General features: G+C 33.0%; 2 protein-coding genes and 3 pseudogenes across 2 annotated transcripts; 2 read left to right on the forward strand and 3 right to left on the reverse strand.

Annotated features, from left to right (window-relative positions):
- Nucleotides 1-134: 134 nt before the first annotated feature.
- LOC142529323 (bidirectional sugar transporter SWEET14-like) lies at nucleotides 135-1,890 on the forward strand. Its single transcript, XM_075634833.1, has 6 exons — nucleotides 135-290; nucleotides 535-571; nucleotides 665-875; nucleotides 967-1,128; nucleotides 1,261-1,380; nucleotides 1,466-1,890. The coding sequence occupies exons 1-6, from the start codon at nucleotides 257-259 to the stop codon at nucleotides 1,751-1,753; spliced, it is 852 nt and encodes a 283-aa protein (XP_075490948.1). The 5' UTR covers nucleotides 135-256; the 3' UTR covers nucleotides 1,754-1,890.
- A 1,428-nt stretch (nucleotides 1,891-3,318) lies between these two features.
- LOC142530020 (RNA pseudouridine synthase 7-like) lies at nucleotides 3,319-8,452 on the reverse strand (annotated as a pseudogene).
- A 1,533-nt stretch (nucleotides 8,453-9,985) lies between these two features.
- On the reverse strand, nucleotides 9,986-10,823 carry LOC142528270 (glutathione S-transferase T3-like). The gene is made up of 2 exons (XM_075633319.1): nucleotides 10,530-10,823; nucleotides 9,986-10,450 (listed from the first exon to the last, which is right to left on the reverse strand). Exons 1-2 carry the CDS (start codon nucleotides 10,821-10,823, stop codon nucleotides 9,986-9,988), a joined length of 759 nt encoding a protein of 252 aa, XP_075489434.1.
- A 451-nt stretch (nucleotides 10,824-11,274) lies between these two features.
- LOC142528271 (uncharacterized) lies at nucleotides 11,275-12,636 on the forward strand (annotated as a pseudogene).
- A 712-nt stretch (nucleotides 12,637-13,348) lies between these two features.
- Nucleotides 13,349-14,745, reverse strand: LOC142528272 (uncharacterized; annotated as a pseudogene).
- Between the last annotated feature and the right edge of the window lie 1,893 nt (nucleotides 14,746-16,638).

The following is a 16,638-nucleotide window of genomic DNA, read 5'->3' on the forward strand; positions in this document are numbered from 1 at the left end:
TCTTTGACAACTGTAAAGGGTAACAAATTGGATTTCACCCTTCCACCAACGCAGCATCTTATTATTTTTCAACAATTTTTTTCGCTAAATAGGCTTAATTCAATGCCCCCCACTCTTCTATATAAAGGGTTGCAACTGGAACATTGTCTTTCGTGTTGGGTGAGATTGAGTATACGTACATACAACTCGCGATATATATACATACGGAGAGGCGTAATACTTGCAAAGATCACGCCTTTCTCGGTCGAAATTCAATATGAATAACTTGGTTTTTGCTTTTGGTGTTCTTGGTAAAACATAGCTTCTTCATCATATCCTATACTTAAGTATCAATATCTCTTACATGTTCTTCAATGTATTTCCCTACATGTTATTTTTATTCGCACTTAAATAATGGGTAATTATGCGTACGTAAAAGATCCGTGCCATGCATGCAGATGATCTTTCTATAACAATATTAAATTTTTTGAGTCATTATATTTTCAACATAAAACTAACATAATTATGTGTCTTAAATTTGCTTTATATTTTCAGGCAACATTGTCTCCTTCATGGTTTTCCTCGCACCTGTGTGAGTCTGCATTTTTATTTTGTATGAAGTAGCAATTTATTATACATTTACATTAACTAATAAATTATTATACATTTTCTTGATTGGATGCAGGCCAACATTTCATAAAATTTACAAGAAAAAATCAACTGAAGGGTTCAAATGTGTGCCTTATGTGGTAGGATTATTCAGTGCCATGCTATGGATATATTATGCATTTTTTAAGCCAGACACAACTCTTCTTATTACCATCAACTCCGTCGGCTGCGTCATCCAAACCGTTTATATTTGTCTCTACATATTTTACGCACCAAAACTTGCAAAGGTATACTAGAAAATTGAATTAATTTACACCAGATTTTAAACTTCTATATACAGTATTATGTATTTAAAGATTGATTAAATTTCTGATACAGATACAAGCAGTGAAGCTTCTTCTGCTAGTAAACATCGTTGGTTTCGGTCTGATCGTGCTACTAACTCATTTTCTAGCTAATGATTTGAATCGTGACAATTTTGTTGGATGGATTTGTCTCGTGTTCTCGTTATGCGTATTCGTCGCTCCTTTATCTGTTGTTGTGAGTTCACTTTAATTTACTAATGTCATGATTATTAGTTAGCATATGATACAAATTTTCATGATAAATTCATGAACATTATTATTAAATAATTTGTTCCTTAACTTTTGGAAAATTGTCTGGCATCTGCAGAGACAAGTTATACGTACCAAAAGTGTGGAGTACATGCCATTTCTTCTGTCATTTTTCCTCACACTGAGTGCTGTTATGTGGTTCTTCTACGGCTTACTGCGCAAAGATTATAACATTGCTGTAAGTATTTACGTAAATATATCGTCGTACCTCCCTAATTGGTTCGTTCTAATTAGTATAACATTTTCTGTGAATTGAATTACAGATTCCTAATGTTCTGGGATTCAGCTTTGGAGTGCTCCAAATGATACTTTACATAACATACAAAAACGCCAAGAAAGTGGTGATAGAAAATGTAGAAATACAAACACATAACCAGATAGAAGGACAGGAAGAAAACAAAATTCCAGTTGAGTTAAAAGACCAGGTCATCGACGTCGCGAAACTGAGAGCGATGCTTCACCCCGACATAACTCCGGGGGTGGTGCCGCCCTGTCATGCCGGTGATATTGTGCTTAATTTGGACGGAGAGAAAATTCCAGCCAAGAAATAAACGATGATTGAGGATGCAAATTAGCCTTCGGATGAATTAATGGATTGATTTTAATTAATTTGGATTAGCCAAACATCAAAACTATTACTTTATGCAAGATATTATGAAGCTAAATTTATGTTTTATGACCTTAATAATCAGTTTATGTTTGTTGTCTAACCTATGAATTGTGATTGATAAGATGCAATATTAAATGAGTATTGTTATAGCTATTATTATAATCAATTTTCATTTGTTTTGGTGACTTTATATTTACATATACATATATACACACATACATACACGTAAAAGATGCACACGCGTTGCATGTGTTATTATTATTTTTAATTTGATTAAATAATATTAAACAAATAACACGAAATTATTTTCAATTTAACGTCAAATATGTAAATCAATATGACATTAAAAATATATAAATTTCATTCATATTTTTAAAATCATGACAACACAGCATGAGGCTAGAAAATAAACAAAATGATAGATAACTGGAAATTTAGTATATTTTCCAACAATATTGGAACTTACTATAATTATATAATAAATATATTATATAATAAATATATCAAAAAGGAAATAAAGTGCAGAAGCTTAAAGCCATGTGTTGCAAGCTTACTCTATTTGATTTCACCTTATTTTAACTTTTTCTTTTAAAACCATGCATACCCTTTCCTACTCACTTCAAATATTTGATTTCAAATAAACCAGGTTTCCTATTTAAATGTCTATATTAACTACAATTTTTTATATATGACATGGATTATACATACTTTTAATAAATACATTATTGGATACAAAATTATAAAATATGTAATTCCGAATGTTTTAAACTGAATTGTTAGACGTATTAATTTATAAGATAGATCACAATAATATTTAACAAGATTTTGAAATTTGATATCATTCCTCAAATTAGTGCGAGCATTAGTTAGAAGTGACTTTATCTAAAAATATATTTATAGTAGAAAAGTACACTTAATCGTTCGTGGTCCATAAATTTCATGTTTGAAGAAGAAAACACACTTTCGTAATAGTACAACTCAAGTCTTTCAAATTGAGATACACCTTTGAGCCTATCATATCCCCTCTCTCGATTTTGATATGAATTGCATCATTATCGTGCAACTCAAATATCTTATATGTACGATATCTTAAATGCCACAGTTCATTTGATATCCATGTATTAATTCGAATATTCATACTATACGTTCCACAACGAGCATTTTTGTGACTCCTTCGTAACTCGAACTCCTCACAAGTAACACCAATTACTAATCCACATGATTTTAGAACTATTGGGGAATCAAACATGCTTCCCCAATAGGGAAGGGTATTTGTGTGTAAGCAACAAAAGAAATAACAAAAGAACCCCACTAATTTTCTTCATCTACAATAATAATTTATCCACTTGTGCCAGCTTCTTTTATCTTGAATGAACAAGCAGCTAACTATATAACATTCTAGTGCTCTTGTTTATTTTAGTCCTTGCGTAGAATTTTGCAAGGATAACATAAACAGCAGCACCAAAAATTATTGCTATTGATTAAGATTCTATGTGTAGTGTTGAATGACTAGAAAGTAGAAATAATTCAACTTAAAGTTGGCCCACCATTTATCAATCTCAACTTGCATCATACTTATAAGGTATAGATATATCTCCCCACACATTGCAGGAAAGGAAAAGGAGAACAAAATGTCAACTGGACTGATGTACTCGAAACCCTTAGATGTCCAAATGACAACACCTGCATGACAAAGTTCAGCACATTTGACGATCATTTATACAAGGTATACCTCATAAGTTAATAGTTCGCGACAAGAAATATTTACTAGTGAGCAAAACCAACAACAAGCACCGATGATGGTCGTGGAGAAAGAAATGGGATGTCGATACAAATCATGGCATAAATAATCTGAAGTGAGAAAATTCCAGCAGTGGAATAGATTAGTATATGACTGTACATGTAAATTAGATCAGATTCCCTGAAAGTTCAAGTGTAAAATATATTTTGGCTTTAGGTTTTCTGCGGTTCTATGTTGCAACAGAAAGAGATACTCAAACAGAATATGTGGATATACTGTAATCACGGAATCGTTTGAACGGTTGGTGGATTATAAAGTGTCGACTGGAGTGGAGGAAGAGTATACCACTCACCTTTTTGTTTCAGCTGGTAAGGCAAAGCTAGAATCTGCCAAAGATAACAAGAAAGACCAGTGAGCTAAGATGGCTTAAAAAAAGAGCTTCATATCTCCTTTAATGTCAAATTTGCATATTCGGAATGAATAAGATTAACATTGATTATGTAAAGGAAACTCGTACATCAGTTTAATATCATTAATGAGGTGAATGTATTTGACAGTATATGCAGTTTATAATTGACAATTTGCTTAACTTAATCCTACAACACTCAAAATTAAAAGAGAACTTGAAAAAGATTTGATGAAATATACAAATAACTAATAACACTATGAATTAGTCCAGAGAAGCCCAATCGGTATATGGGCACTCGTATGTCCAGCCTGGCCCAGAATATCGTACGCAGTACAGCCATAAACCATCGTCATGCCCATCATACCTGCATTTAAAAGAATGAGGATTGTTTTGTTTTATCCGCACACATTTGAGGGAAAAAAAAGGCTGGAACCACAGAGGGAAACTCAAAAATATCAGCACTTGATCGAATCCAAAAGGATGCTAGTCAAACTGATGGATACTTAAATAAAGAGGCATAAATACAAGTTTGATATAGCATAAAACTGTACAGAAATTCTTCATTCAAGATGAAAGATTCAAAAATAATTCAGCAGAAAACTGTATCAAATCACATTCATCTTTCTGTCAAGAAAAATTTCTCACCCTTTAGGTGCCAAATTAAGACAATTCGTACACATAGGATCAATGCAGAAATCTTCGACGGTATCATCTGCAGAGTTAGGCACACAAATCTCACAATGATTAGGCTTTATGGCGAACTCTGACATAGCTGCAGCTCTGTCTGAACCCAATCCTTCAACAGAAGGATGATTAACAGACTCTGATAGGTATAACATGTCATTGGCTATGGGATGTCCGGTAAATTGCAAATAGACACGAATCTGTAGGAAAGAGTTCAGTTCATCAAAAAAGTTTGACGAATTAAAAGAAAAATCCTGGACTTGTTTCAAAACTAAGCCAAGTACATAGCAAGTGCATGTCATGGAATCAATGAATATAGAAATCTTTTAAGTTACAACACAAACATAATTCCTCAACATAAAAAACTATTACCTGATGGGTCCTGCCAGTGACTGGTTCACAGGAAACAATGCTGTGAGTTACATTAGTGCTAATTCTGCTGAATTTGGTACGAGCAGTCTTCCCTTTTGAAGGACCTTTACGGTTTTGACCACTTTTCGCCTGCATAGTTTAACCATTGAACAAAAACAACTAAAAACCAGCACTGCATCTGAATAAATAAGAAAGAAGTCAACAATGATACACCTGCAACTTACTGGACAAATGGCAAGATTGTACTTTAGCATACAGGAAAGAACTAGGAAGAAAGATACCTAAAGCACGAGTGAATCCCAAAATCATGAAGAACAGCGTGAACAATAATAAAATTTCACTTATGCTTATGATATATGTACAATGAAAAAGCTAAAAGTAATCATATTGCTTAGCAGTTAAAAGCAGAAGGAAAAAAATCAAGAAATCTAAAGCAAGCAACCTCAAAGCATTTCAAAAATCAAGAGTAGAACAAAACACCAGGAGATATTTTACTAGTGGGCAACTGCGTTACAGCAGCCAGAGAGTACAAACAATACCACTCTAGCCAGTGAAAGACAGAGGTTCAGTTAGAACCCAAATAGACGAATATCTGCGATCGATTTCCTTTATTGATACATGATAGTTCATGATGAGGCCATCACAATTGAAATTCCAGTCTTAAAAGAAACAAGAAGAAGAACCAGAGAGAAGTTGCCAGCTTGATATGCATACCTCCACTGTTCTCTTTCCTTCTCGAGCATTATAATTTATATTCATGTTGACAACTTGCTGCAAAGGAAAGATTGTACAATGAAGTCCAAGAATCATCAAGAGAACTCAATGGGATAAGAATGCAATGCTGTTAAAGCACCTATGATCGAAACCCAAAATGCGAACGAAAACATGTTACTACAATAAGTACCTCATTCTCAGGAAACACTCCTATTACTCTTGCATTATACTGTTTCTTCACCTCTCGGTCTATTCCCCAAACTGTTTAAAAAAAAAAATCATGCGTTGAAATCAGTTTGTGTTCCTCAATATCTTTTTGTTGGTGTTCAGGCGGTTCATTGAAGGGAATTTTGAGATGCTGCACACTAGTAATAAAAAACCTAAAATTGGTAAACTTTTCGAAATGATAATTTTTATGTTCAACCTTATAGTGTTTGAATTATTAACCATGTGATACATTTTTTACCAAATCATCATCTTCACCTCATGTGCAACAATCACAGAGTTTAAATGTTTTATAGGCCGACGAACAACACCTTTTAGACAACTCCCAAATCCTAAATAACTCTTAAATTTTGTTTGATAAATGTGAAAAAGGAACCGAATTTGGATTACAAATAAGAAAAATATTTAAGGTAAAACATGAAGTCAATCAGAAAATATATCAAGCAAAGCCTTTGAGATCCAATAAGATCCCCCTTCTTTCTCCCTGTACCAATCATATTTTCTTTCAAGAGAACAGCAAATATTATCGAAAGAGAGGTGGAATATAGCATAGACCTAGTTTCCAATAAACAAAGAATACAGGAACTTAATTGCCATTACCATCCTATAGATATAATTATTCCAGCAACAAAACATCACAAAAACCACATAAGTCTAATGAAGAATGGTTATCACTTAAATGTGAAAACAGAATACACACAAAAGAAGAAGAAAAAAAAAAGATAGAAAAGACACATTTGAGTGGACAAAAAATAACATAAAATATCAAATGAAAGGCCTCACAATAGAGATAATTTTCTTGAAAGTAACTCGGAAAACATCTGTTCTGAAATAAAAGAAGGCCTTGGGATATTTCAAATCAAAATTTTGTACTCGATTTCCAAAACAGATGTCATATAATTAGTACTATAGCAAAAAAGGAATTGCAGGAGAGCAATACAAGTATTCACTTCACAAAAGCAAAAGCATCCCAATTGCAACTAAGTTATTGGTTGGTACACAGTATTGGAAGATGATGAAAGTGGATAAAACCAACTTATTCAGCTGAAAAAACTTACAGGAACTGATGCCGGCTTATGCAAAGTTAAGACATCTGGTTCAGTAAGAAGAATCTCAACTTCCAAAGCCATCACTGGAGGTTCGTGCCTACAATCTTCAGAGCTTTAACTACTAGAATTATGATTTCACTGTGAATAGCTAGATAAAAGGGTGAACAATATAAGTTCCAAATACAACATATATGAGAATAAGCTTGCATTAACATCTCACAGTGTATATTATTTTAAAAAAAATCAGATATTTCTACAGTCTCTGATACAAACCTGTCCAAGAAATGGCTGATTTTTTGTGAAGAATAAACAATATACGACACAGGTACTTGTCCATCAACTTGTATCCGTCAAGCTTTCACTGCAAATACCTATCATACGATTAAGGCCCCACAATTTGGATATACAAGCAGAAGAAGATACATCAATAAGGGTGGCTTAAGCATTGATTCCTGCTAACTGAATATGAATTCTGAAAAAAAAAACAGCTAAATGTAAAAAACAATCACATACATAATAATGTCGAGGCGTCCCTTTAAACTTTTCCGTAAACAAATCCACAATTGTCTTCCCCGCCCATCTTTTTTTAGCCTGCCCAACAAACCCAAATAAAAAAAAATACTTATAACAACATTTCCTACTCTATACCAGTCTTTCACTTCAACACCGTTAAATTATAGTCATACACATATTTAAACACTTACATGCGAGATGAACTCGAATAGTAGGGCTTGACGTATCTAATGCCTGCGGAGGATTCAAAAGACGGTATTGGAAAAATGTTTTGCCAAACCATAAAATATCTGTATTGAATTGAGCTTTGTGTAAATGATTTTTGAAGAATCTACCGTCGCGAAAAGTGTAATCTTGGCGCTGCGGAGAATTGGCCGGAGTTTGCCACATGATCTCCATAGTTTCTTCTGCTTCTTCTCTGTTTACATTCTTCCTCTTCATGCTCTGTCTGCTTCGTGCCACCATTGACCTGCATTGATAACTATGGTGGCGATAATTCATTAAAAAATCCCATAGTATCCACCGAGTACTGTTGTCTACTAAAGTTTTTTCAGGACCATTTACATACTTCATGTTTTATAAATTGTACGTCCCAAATCTATCCCACCACCAACTCTTTTGTGGGGTAGTCATGCGACATCTTGGCCCAACTTAAAACCCAGTTGATCTATTCCATCAACCTTAATTTCCAAATCATCTAATTCGTCGAATCATTACTCCTGAAATTCTCTACAAGCCATCGATTCTTAACGCTCTCCGACTGCGGTGGCGCAGTGAATAAGCACTTGTAAATGGTTTGTTGATATGCTTTGATGTTTTTTTTCATTTGATTTGTTTGATACATCATACTCTCGTCTAATTCATTCCTACTGAATTTCTCTCTTAGTCGTCGACTTTGTGGCGGAGAAGATGTCGGGAGCACAGATAGTTAAATGTATTTCTTCTTTCACGAAAAAAATTTGACTGTTCTTTTGTAAAGAAAACTATAAATTTTGTATTTGTATTTTGTTTGAAGAATTCTTGGCTAATAAGATCAACCGAACCAAATTTGATTGTTTTTTTTAAAAAAAAAATTGTAGTTTTAATTTGTATTTTTATTAGTTTTGCAAAAATTCTTATTTGTATTATTGCTTAATTTATGCATTAAGTTTTGGAGTAGGTCTCTTGTGAAACGGTTTTACGAATCTTTATATGTGAGACGAGTCAACCCTATCGATATTCACCATAAAAAGTAATACTTTAGCATAAAAAGTAATACTTTTTCATAGATGACCCAAATAAGATATCTGTCTCATAAAATACGACTCGTGAGACCGTCTCGTACAAATTTTTGACTAAGTTGTGATGTCTAGACGAAGTAAATGCTTCTTGCAATTCACCCCAAGCTATGGTATTCTCTGTCATTTTTTCCAGAATTTAAATTATATATTTGTTTTTCAATTACTTTCTAGATGACACTCGTAAAACTTTGTTCAACTGTATTTGTTTTATCTACAAATTATCTTGGAGAACAACAAAGGGGACGAGTACATGAAAGGGATATGTAGGAGGAAGTATTGAGTTTGTCGATACCAGATACTTCATTTGTGGGAATACGCGCGCAGAAGAATTAGGTCTAAAATAGAATAGAAGCTTCGAATTTGACACACTCGGGACTAATTCGGACAAAGGTAGCTATTTGGAGAATGTCGAGGATGTAATGGCAAGCCATCTCCAATCTATTACGTTATTTTAGAGCAACTCCAACCCTGCGCTATCATAGACGCTATGATAGCGCAGAATTTTTGCTCCAACGGAGGCTGAGCGGCCTTTTTTTTTATTTTTTTTATTTTTTTTAATGTTTTTTTATTTAATATAAATATGTATTAAATATTTTTAATAATAATATTATATAATTGATTAGTAAAATTAAATCGTATTGATATAAAATATAATTCATAATAAAAATTAAACACAAAAAATTAATTATAATTATATTAGAAAATTTATAAAAATATTTCTAGTTTTTTTATTTTATTTTTGACATTTTGAACTCTCGTAAATATATAATTGATAAAATATCAGAAAAATCAACTGCAAAATTTTGAAATTATATTACAATACTCAATTGAAATACAAAATACAAAGATAATACATAATTGGAATACAAATTCGAAGATAATACATAATTGAAAATTACAAAGATAATAATGCGAATAAAAACATAAAAATGAGAAACAATGTAGATGATCAATAATCTCCTAAATTAGATCCCGATCCTCCAAAATCACCAAAATATTTCCCAAATGTGTCATTTTCGTGTTGTCCATGTTCTTCATTTCTTTTCTTCAAAATTTTGGCTCGTTCCTTTCGAACAATTTCGCGCATTTCAGGATCATCTATCGTGCTTAAATCCATGTACAAAACTTTATTCTCCTCTTGAAGGGTTGCTAATGCTATTTGTTGTTGTCTAGTTTCAATTTTTTTTTATTGATTTGCTAATTTGAGCTGCTCATTTTGCAATGCTAGGAGTTTCATCTCATAACTTTGTTGAAGTTCAGTAGATCCTTTTTGTAATACATTTATAAGATCGCGATGCCCTTCTTTCATTGTAGATATCAATTCCAACATATTCTCGTCCCTTTTTTTCTTTAGTTTAGATTTTTTAACACCAAGAGGTCGCTGGGATGAAGTGTCGCCTGCATTTTCATCACTACTTAAATTAATTGAAAATGGAGGTAATCCAGGAGAACCTGATATTGGAGTATTTGGTGTCTGGCTATCTGACTGTGATGAGTCCAAGCTTGTGACATGCATTCTTTCTGGTGCGCTCATTGGATTGATGTCACTCGAGAATTTCTCCATATCTTTCATAATATACCACACGTGATCATATTTGAAGCCTTTACTAAAATCAGCATCTTGCATGAACAAATCTTTTGCTCGATTTAACTGTACGAAAATATCCAACTATTATCTTATAAGAAATTAAACTTGTAATTTAATAAATAGTTGAATAAGAAATACTTACAATATCCTCTTCTGATGCGCCACTTGGGCGGAGAGTTTCATTTTGACGAATGCATCCCCTTAGTTTTCCAACTTCACGGAGTATATTTCTCATGCAACATTGCAATGATCTTTTGTTACGTACTTGTAGATTGTTTGGTTTGCTGATGTTGTAAGCTTCTTCGATACGAGTCCAAAACTGATCTTTGGATTGATTGATACCTATTATAGGATTTTGGGATATATCAAGATACATATGACACAAGACTCTGTCTTCTTCGACATTGTAAGAAGCAGTTCTAGAATTTGAAGCCATTGAATTGCTTGGAATAAAAATTTGATTGGAATGAAAATTAAAGCTGTGATTATCTCATGAATCGGATATGTTTTACTTATAGTAGAAAGAAGATAAGATTGTAATCTCATCCAACGGGCAAGATCAGATGTAACCTCATCCAACGATCATAATACTGATAAGGTTGTAGATAGCACAATTCAATCCAACGGCCATATTCTAGATAAGGGAATCTCATCCAACGGTCAAGATGATGATAAGATTGTAATCTCATCCAACGGGCAAGATTAGATGTAATCTCATCCAACGGTCATAATACTGATGAGGTTGTAGATACCACAATCTAATTCAACGGACAGATTGTAGATAAGGCAATCTCATCCAACGATCATATTTTTAGATAAATTATTATATAATGCGACGAAATATCCTAAATTCTCACACCACATTCTACGCTCTCACAAACTTGAAAATGAATTCTCATTTCCAATTTCACGCATCATCCTCTAGTTCATCTTCATTGTCTGATAATGAAGATGAAACACCTATTAATTGGATGGATGATTTTGAGAATTTGGATAATGCACGAAATGCAATATTGAGTATTGTAGCACAAGATCAACAGTTGGTTGCTACCTACATTATCCACCAAGAGCAAGAAGTCACACACGGAGGTTCAATACCAGGTCATATAGTAATTCACCGTGATCGGGAAATTGCCGACCGTAATCTGTTCAACGAATACTTTGCCGATAACCCAAGATATAACGAAGCAATGTTTCGACGGAGATTTCGAATGTCCCGAAATCTTTTTCTTCGTATAGTTGATGAAGTAAAGAATCATGATATTTACTTCACACAAAGAAGTGATAGTGTGGGGCGTCTCGGACTATCGACTATTCAAAAAACAACAGCTGCTTTGCGAATTTTAGCTTATGCATTACCCGCGGATGCTACGGATGGATATCAAAATTGGAGAGTCCACTGCAATTCAATGCATGCAACGCTTTTGTCGAGCCGTGGTGGAAGTTTTTGCTGAGCGATACTTGAGATCTCCTACTGCCAATGATGTTGCCAGGTTACTTTATATTGGTGAACAACGCGGATTTCCTGGAATGTTGGAAAGTCTTGATTGCATGAATTGGAAGTGGAAAAATTGTCCAACGGCTTGGGCGGGTCAATATGCAGGTCGTAGTGGTTCTCCAACAATAATTTTAGAAGCAGTAGCTGACTACGACCTTTGGATATGGCATGCATATTTTGGTATGCCCGGATCCAATAATGACATAAATGTTTTGGGATCGTCCAATCTATTTTCCAACATCGCACAAGGTATTGCCCCTTGAGCTCATTATACAATTGGAGGAAAAGAATATGATACAGGATATTACTTGGCTTGATGATATTTATCCTAAATGGTCAACTATTGTAGAATCTATCCACGATCCACACTGGCCCAAAAAAGAAATATTTTGCAATGAAACAAGAGTCCTGTAGAAAAAACGTGGAGCGTGCATTTGGTGTTCTCCAATCTCGATTTGCAATTGTGGCATCTCCAGCACATGCTTGGAAGAAACATCATTTACATGATATAATGACAGCATGTATTATAATGCACAATATGATTATCGAAGATGAACGTGACCTTAGCGCACCCATTGAAGATATGAGAGAAACACCAACTCCGAATGTAGAAATGGTTGTCGATGAGAATATCAGATTTCAAGTATTTCTCGCTCGATATAAAAGGATAAAAGACAAATATGCTCACTATGCACTACGAAATGCTTTAATTGATCATTTGTGGGAGGAATATAGTTGTTCAGATGTTTGAATTCGGATTCATATTAAGTTCTAAAAATAAATTATCTATATTAAAATTATGTCAATTTTAATAATGAAGCATTTGTATTAATTCGTATTATAAATATTAGAGTTAATATATATAATAATCAAATAAATAAATTTAGCTATTAATAAAAATAAAATTATAATTATAATACTAATGTTAACATTAATTATAATTATATTGTTAAATTTATAAATAAATAGTAAACAAAAAGAATATTCTAGGAATATACTTTTTAGTGTAAGATTTGAAGTAAATGGGTTGGAGATGAATGTTATATTTGGTGCAAAAACTGCACTATTTTGGTGCAAAAACTGCACCAAAATAGATTTATGGATTGGAGATGGCCTTAGTGTCGCACTAACTTTAAAATAGTGTAATTCTTACACCAAATACAAAATTCATCTTCAACCCATCAACTCTAAACTCTACACTAAAAGGAATATTCTCGGAATATTCCCTATTATTTTATTAACAACAAATAATTTATTTCACAAAATATTTATAAACACAATAATTAAAATATCACTAATATCTAAAATCATTTCTATATTAAAATTCATTATATATATTAATGAATTAAAATATTAATTAAATATATATTTATAATTACTTTAAATAATTAACTAATCATTCAAAAAAATTACAATCACACATATAAATATTTTGAACATAAATTACTAACATACAACCAATATTCAAATGATGCTTATAAAATAGAAATGACACACAAATATCCAACTTTTAATTAACGGAATTACTATATAAATCCCATAAATGGTCAATTAGTGCATCTCGTAGTGCGAAGTGAGCCTCTCTGTCCCTTATTTTTTTATACCGAGCAAGAAATTCTTGAAATCTTATATTTTGATCCGTAACCATTTCCACATTTGGAGTTGGTGCTTCCAACGCATCTTGGATTGGTGTATCCAAGTCACGCTCATCTTCGATAATCATATTGTGCATTATAATGCATGCAGTCATTATATCTTGCAAGTGTTTCTTCTACCAAGCACGTGCTGGAGATGCTACAATTGCAAATCGTGATTGAAGTACTCCTAATGCGCGTTTGACATCTTTCCTACATGACTCTTGTTTCATTGCAAAATATTTTTTTTTGGGACCGCGTGGATCATAAATTGTTTGCACAAGAGTTGACCATTTAGGATATATACCATCGGCTAAGTAATATCCTTGATGATACTCTTTTTCACCAATAAAGTAATTTGCTGGAGGAACGATACCTTGCGCAAGATTTGAAAAAAGATTGGATGCCTCGAGAACATTGATGTCATTGTTAGACCCTGGCATACCAAAAAATGCATGCCATATCCAAAGATCATAATCAGCAACCGCTTCCAAAATAATGGTCGGAGACCACTACAACCCGCGTATTGTCCTGCCCATGCTGTTGGGCAATTTTTCCATCTCCAATGCATACAGTCCAAGCTTCCCAACATTCCAGGAAATCCACGTTTGTCACCAATACGCAGTAGTCTATCAATATCAATGGAGGTAGGTGACCTTAGGTATCGCTCTGCAAACACCTCTACAATATCCCGACAAAAACGTTGAAGGCATTGAATTGTAGTTGATTCTCCTATCTTAATATATTCATCAGCAGCATCCGCTGGTGTACCGTATGCCAACATCCGCATTGCAGCAGTAATTTTTTGATTAGTAGAGAGTCCCAGCCGACCAAGACCATCTACTCGTTGTATGAAATAACGATCATGATTCTTTACAGCTTCAACAATACGAAAAAAAAGGCCTCGTGACATTCGAAAACGTCTTCGAAACATTGCTTCATTGTATCTTGGATTATCAGCAAAATAATCAGTTGAAAAGATTACGATCCGCCAATTCTCGATCACGTGGAATTACGATATGACCGGGAATCGACCCTCCATGTTTGACTTCAACTTCATGTTGCTCAGCATATGAAGCCGCTAAAATTGTGTTATTGGTTGCTAGACTCCCCAATAAATTTTCTATTTCGTTGATGGACTCAAATTGATCTTGAACATGTGAATCAAATTCATCAGATGAGCTAGATGATGCTGAATTAAAAAAATGAAAATTTTGAAAATTCATGCTGTATATTGATAGTTGGAAATTTTGAAGTACGAGTTGGATAACTTCATATGATTGATATTATATAACAAAACCAAATCTATTCACATTATCTTTATCATCTATCCAAAAATTCTGAACCAATTTATACACCGTCGGATTAGATTTCATTTAATCCGAACCATGGGATCTTTAACATATATCCAAAAAAATCTGATCTGATTTTTTCACCGTCGGATTAGATTTCATTTAATTAAAACCATAAGATCTTTATTTATCATTTATAAAACTTATCATATTTTGATCCAATTTATAATCCGTCGGATTAGATTTCATTTAATCGGAACCGCAGGATCTTTATCCTATATACAAAAAATCTGATCTGATTTGTTCACCATTGGATTAGATTTCATTCAATCACAACCATCAACTTCATATCATCTAGTATCACTCATTCTATATATAGATATAACATAATTTCATTTCGAGTCACCATTATCATTCTCTATATAATAAATATTATACTTATCTCCCAACATATTTTTGTTTCAATGGCTTCGAATGCACGAACTGCTTCTTATTCATATCAAGAAGACATACACCTTTGTCATGTTTATCTTGACATTTCCCAAGATCCTATCATAGGCATAAACCAATCTCAAAATCAATTTTGGAGTCGTGTTGAGCAAAGCTACAACAGTTCCAGAGTACCCGACCTGACTGAAGTTTGTAACAAAAGATCTGTGCAATCTCGTATGGGCTTAATATTGGCGGCGATTAGTAAATTAAAAGCATGCATCCAACAAGTTGAACAACTCCATCCAAGCGGTGCTTCAGATATGGATATTGTGAGTTTTGTTTTGATAGAATATCTATACATATAGTATTATCAGTTTTTTATATTATTTAACTTAACTTTAATTTTATATACAGATAATTCGTGCAAAAGAGTTAATGAAACAGGATTCTAATTTCAAGAAAGGTTTTAAGTTTGATCATGTATGGTCTATTATGAAAGATATGGAGAAATTTGCAGCTTCAACAAATCATTCACGGTCAACAATTCAAAGAGGTATTGAATTATTCGACTCTCATCAATCGGACACACAAGCAACGGATTCCCCCAAATCAGCGTCCCCTGGATTATCACCATTTGAGATTAATTTAAGTGATGAAAATATTGGTGGTACTTCGTCACAGCGGCCATTTGGAGTGAAAAAAGCAAAATTGAAAAAGAAAAAAGATGAATATATGTCACAGACAATTGAATCAATGAGATTAGGACAAGAAAAAATTCTGGAAATGCTTATCGTGAACATAACAAAGAATTACAGATAAAATGTATGCAACAAACTGAACGAAAATTGGAACAAAATGAAACAAAAATAGAACAAAATCGACAAATGCTGGATTTGACTAGGTTTCAAGAAGAAAACAAAATTTTGGTAATCGATCTCAACTCAATTCAAGATCCATCTTTGCGTGAAAATTTTAGGGCCGAACAATCAAGAATTTTGAGTGAGAGGGAAGAAAGGAAACATGCACGTGATAGTTTCGACTATGGAAAATATTTTGGAGACATTGGAGGATCTGGATCCAGCTTACCTCCGATTTAAATTTAAGTGCTTGTCATCCTTATTTTATTGTATACAGTATGATTTTTAATAGTTTGTTGTTTATTATCTGGTTTAGGTTTATGTTGTATCATTATCTTTGATTTTACATGTTGTCATCTTATTTTATTTTATATTGTATTGTAATGTCAATTTTAATACTTTAGTGTTTTTTATGTTTGTTTATTTAATTTTGTATCATTTTCTTTGATTTTCAAAAAATTAGTGTTTGAAATCTTAATTTTTTTTTATACTTGTATCTTTGTATTCAATATTAATTAATTTAATTATAACTACATAA

The sequence above is a fragment of the Primulina tabacum genome, chromosome 16 (genome assembly GCF_025594145.1).
Source record: "Primulina tabacum isolate GXHZ01 chromosome 16, ASM2559414v2, whole genome shotgun sequence".
Taxonomy (NCBI): Eukaryota; Viridiplantae; Streptophyta; class Magnoliopsida; order Lamiales; family Gesneriaceae; genus Primulina; species Primulina tabacum.

Coding starts and splice junctions, on each gene's coding strand:
- LOC142529323 (XM_075634833.1), top strand. CDS start 257: ATGAATAACTTGGTTTTTGCTTTTGGTGTTCTTG. Junction 572..664: donor ATGGTTTTCCTCGCACCTGT/GTGAGTCTGCAT, acceptor GATTGGATGCAG/GCCAACATTTCATAAAATTT. Junction 1,129..1,260: donor TCGCTCCTTTATCTGTTGTT/GTGAGTTCACTT, acceptor TGGCATCTGCAG/AGACAAGTTATACGTACCAA.
- LOC142528270 (XM_075633319.1), bottom strand. CDS start 10,823: ATGGCTTCAAATTCTAGAACTGCTTCTTACAATGTCGAAGAAGACAGA. Junction 10,451..10,529: donor GCGCATCAGAAGAGGATATT/GTAAGTATTTCT, acceptor ATTTTCGTACAG/TTAAATCGAGCAAAAGATTT.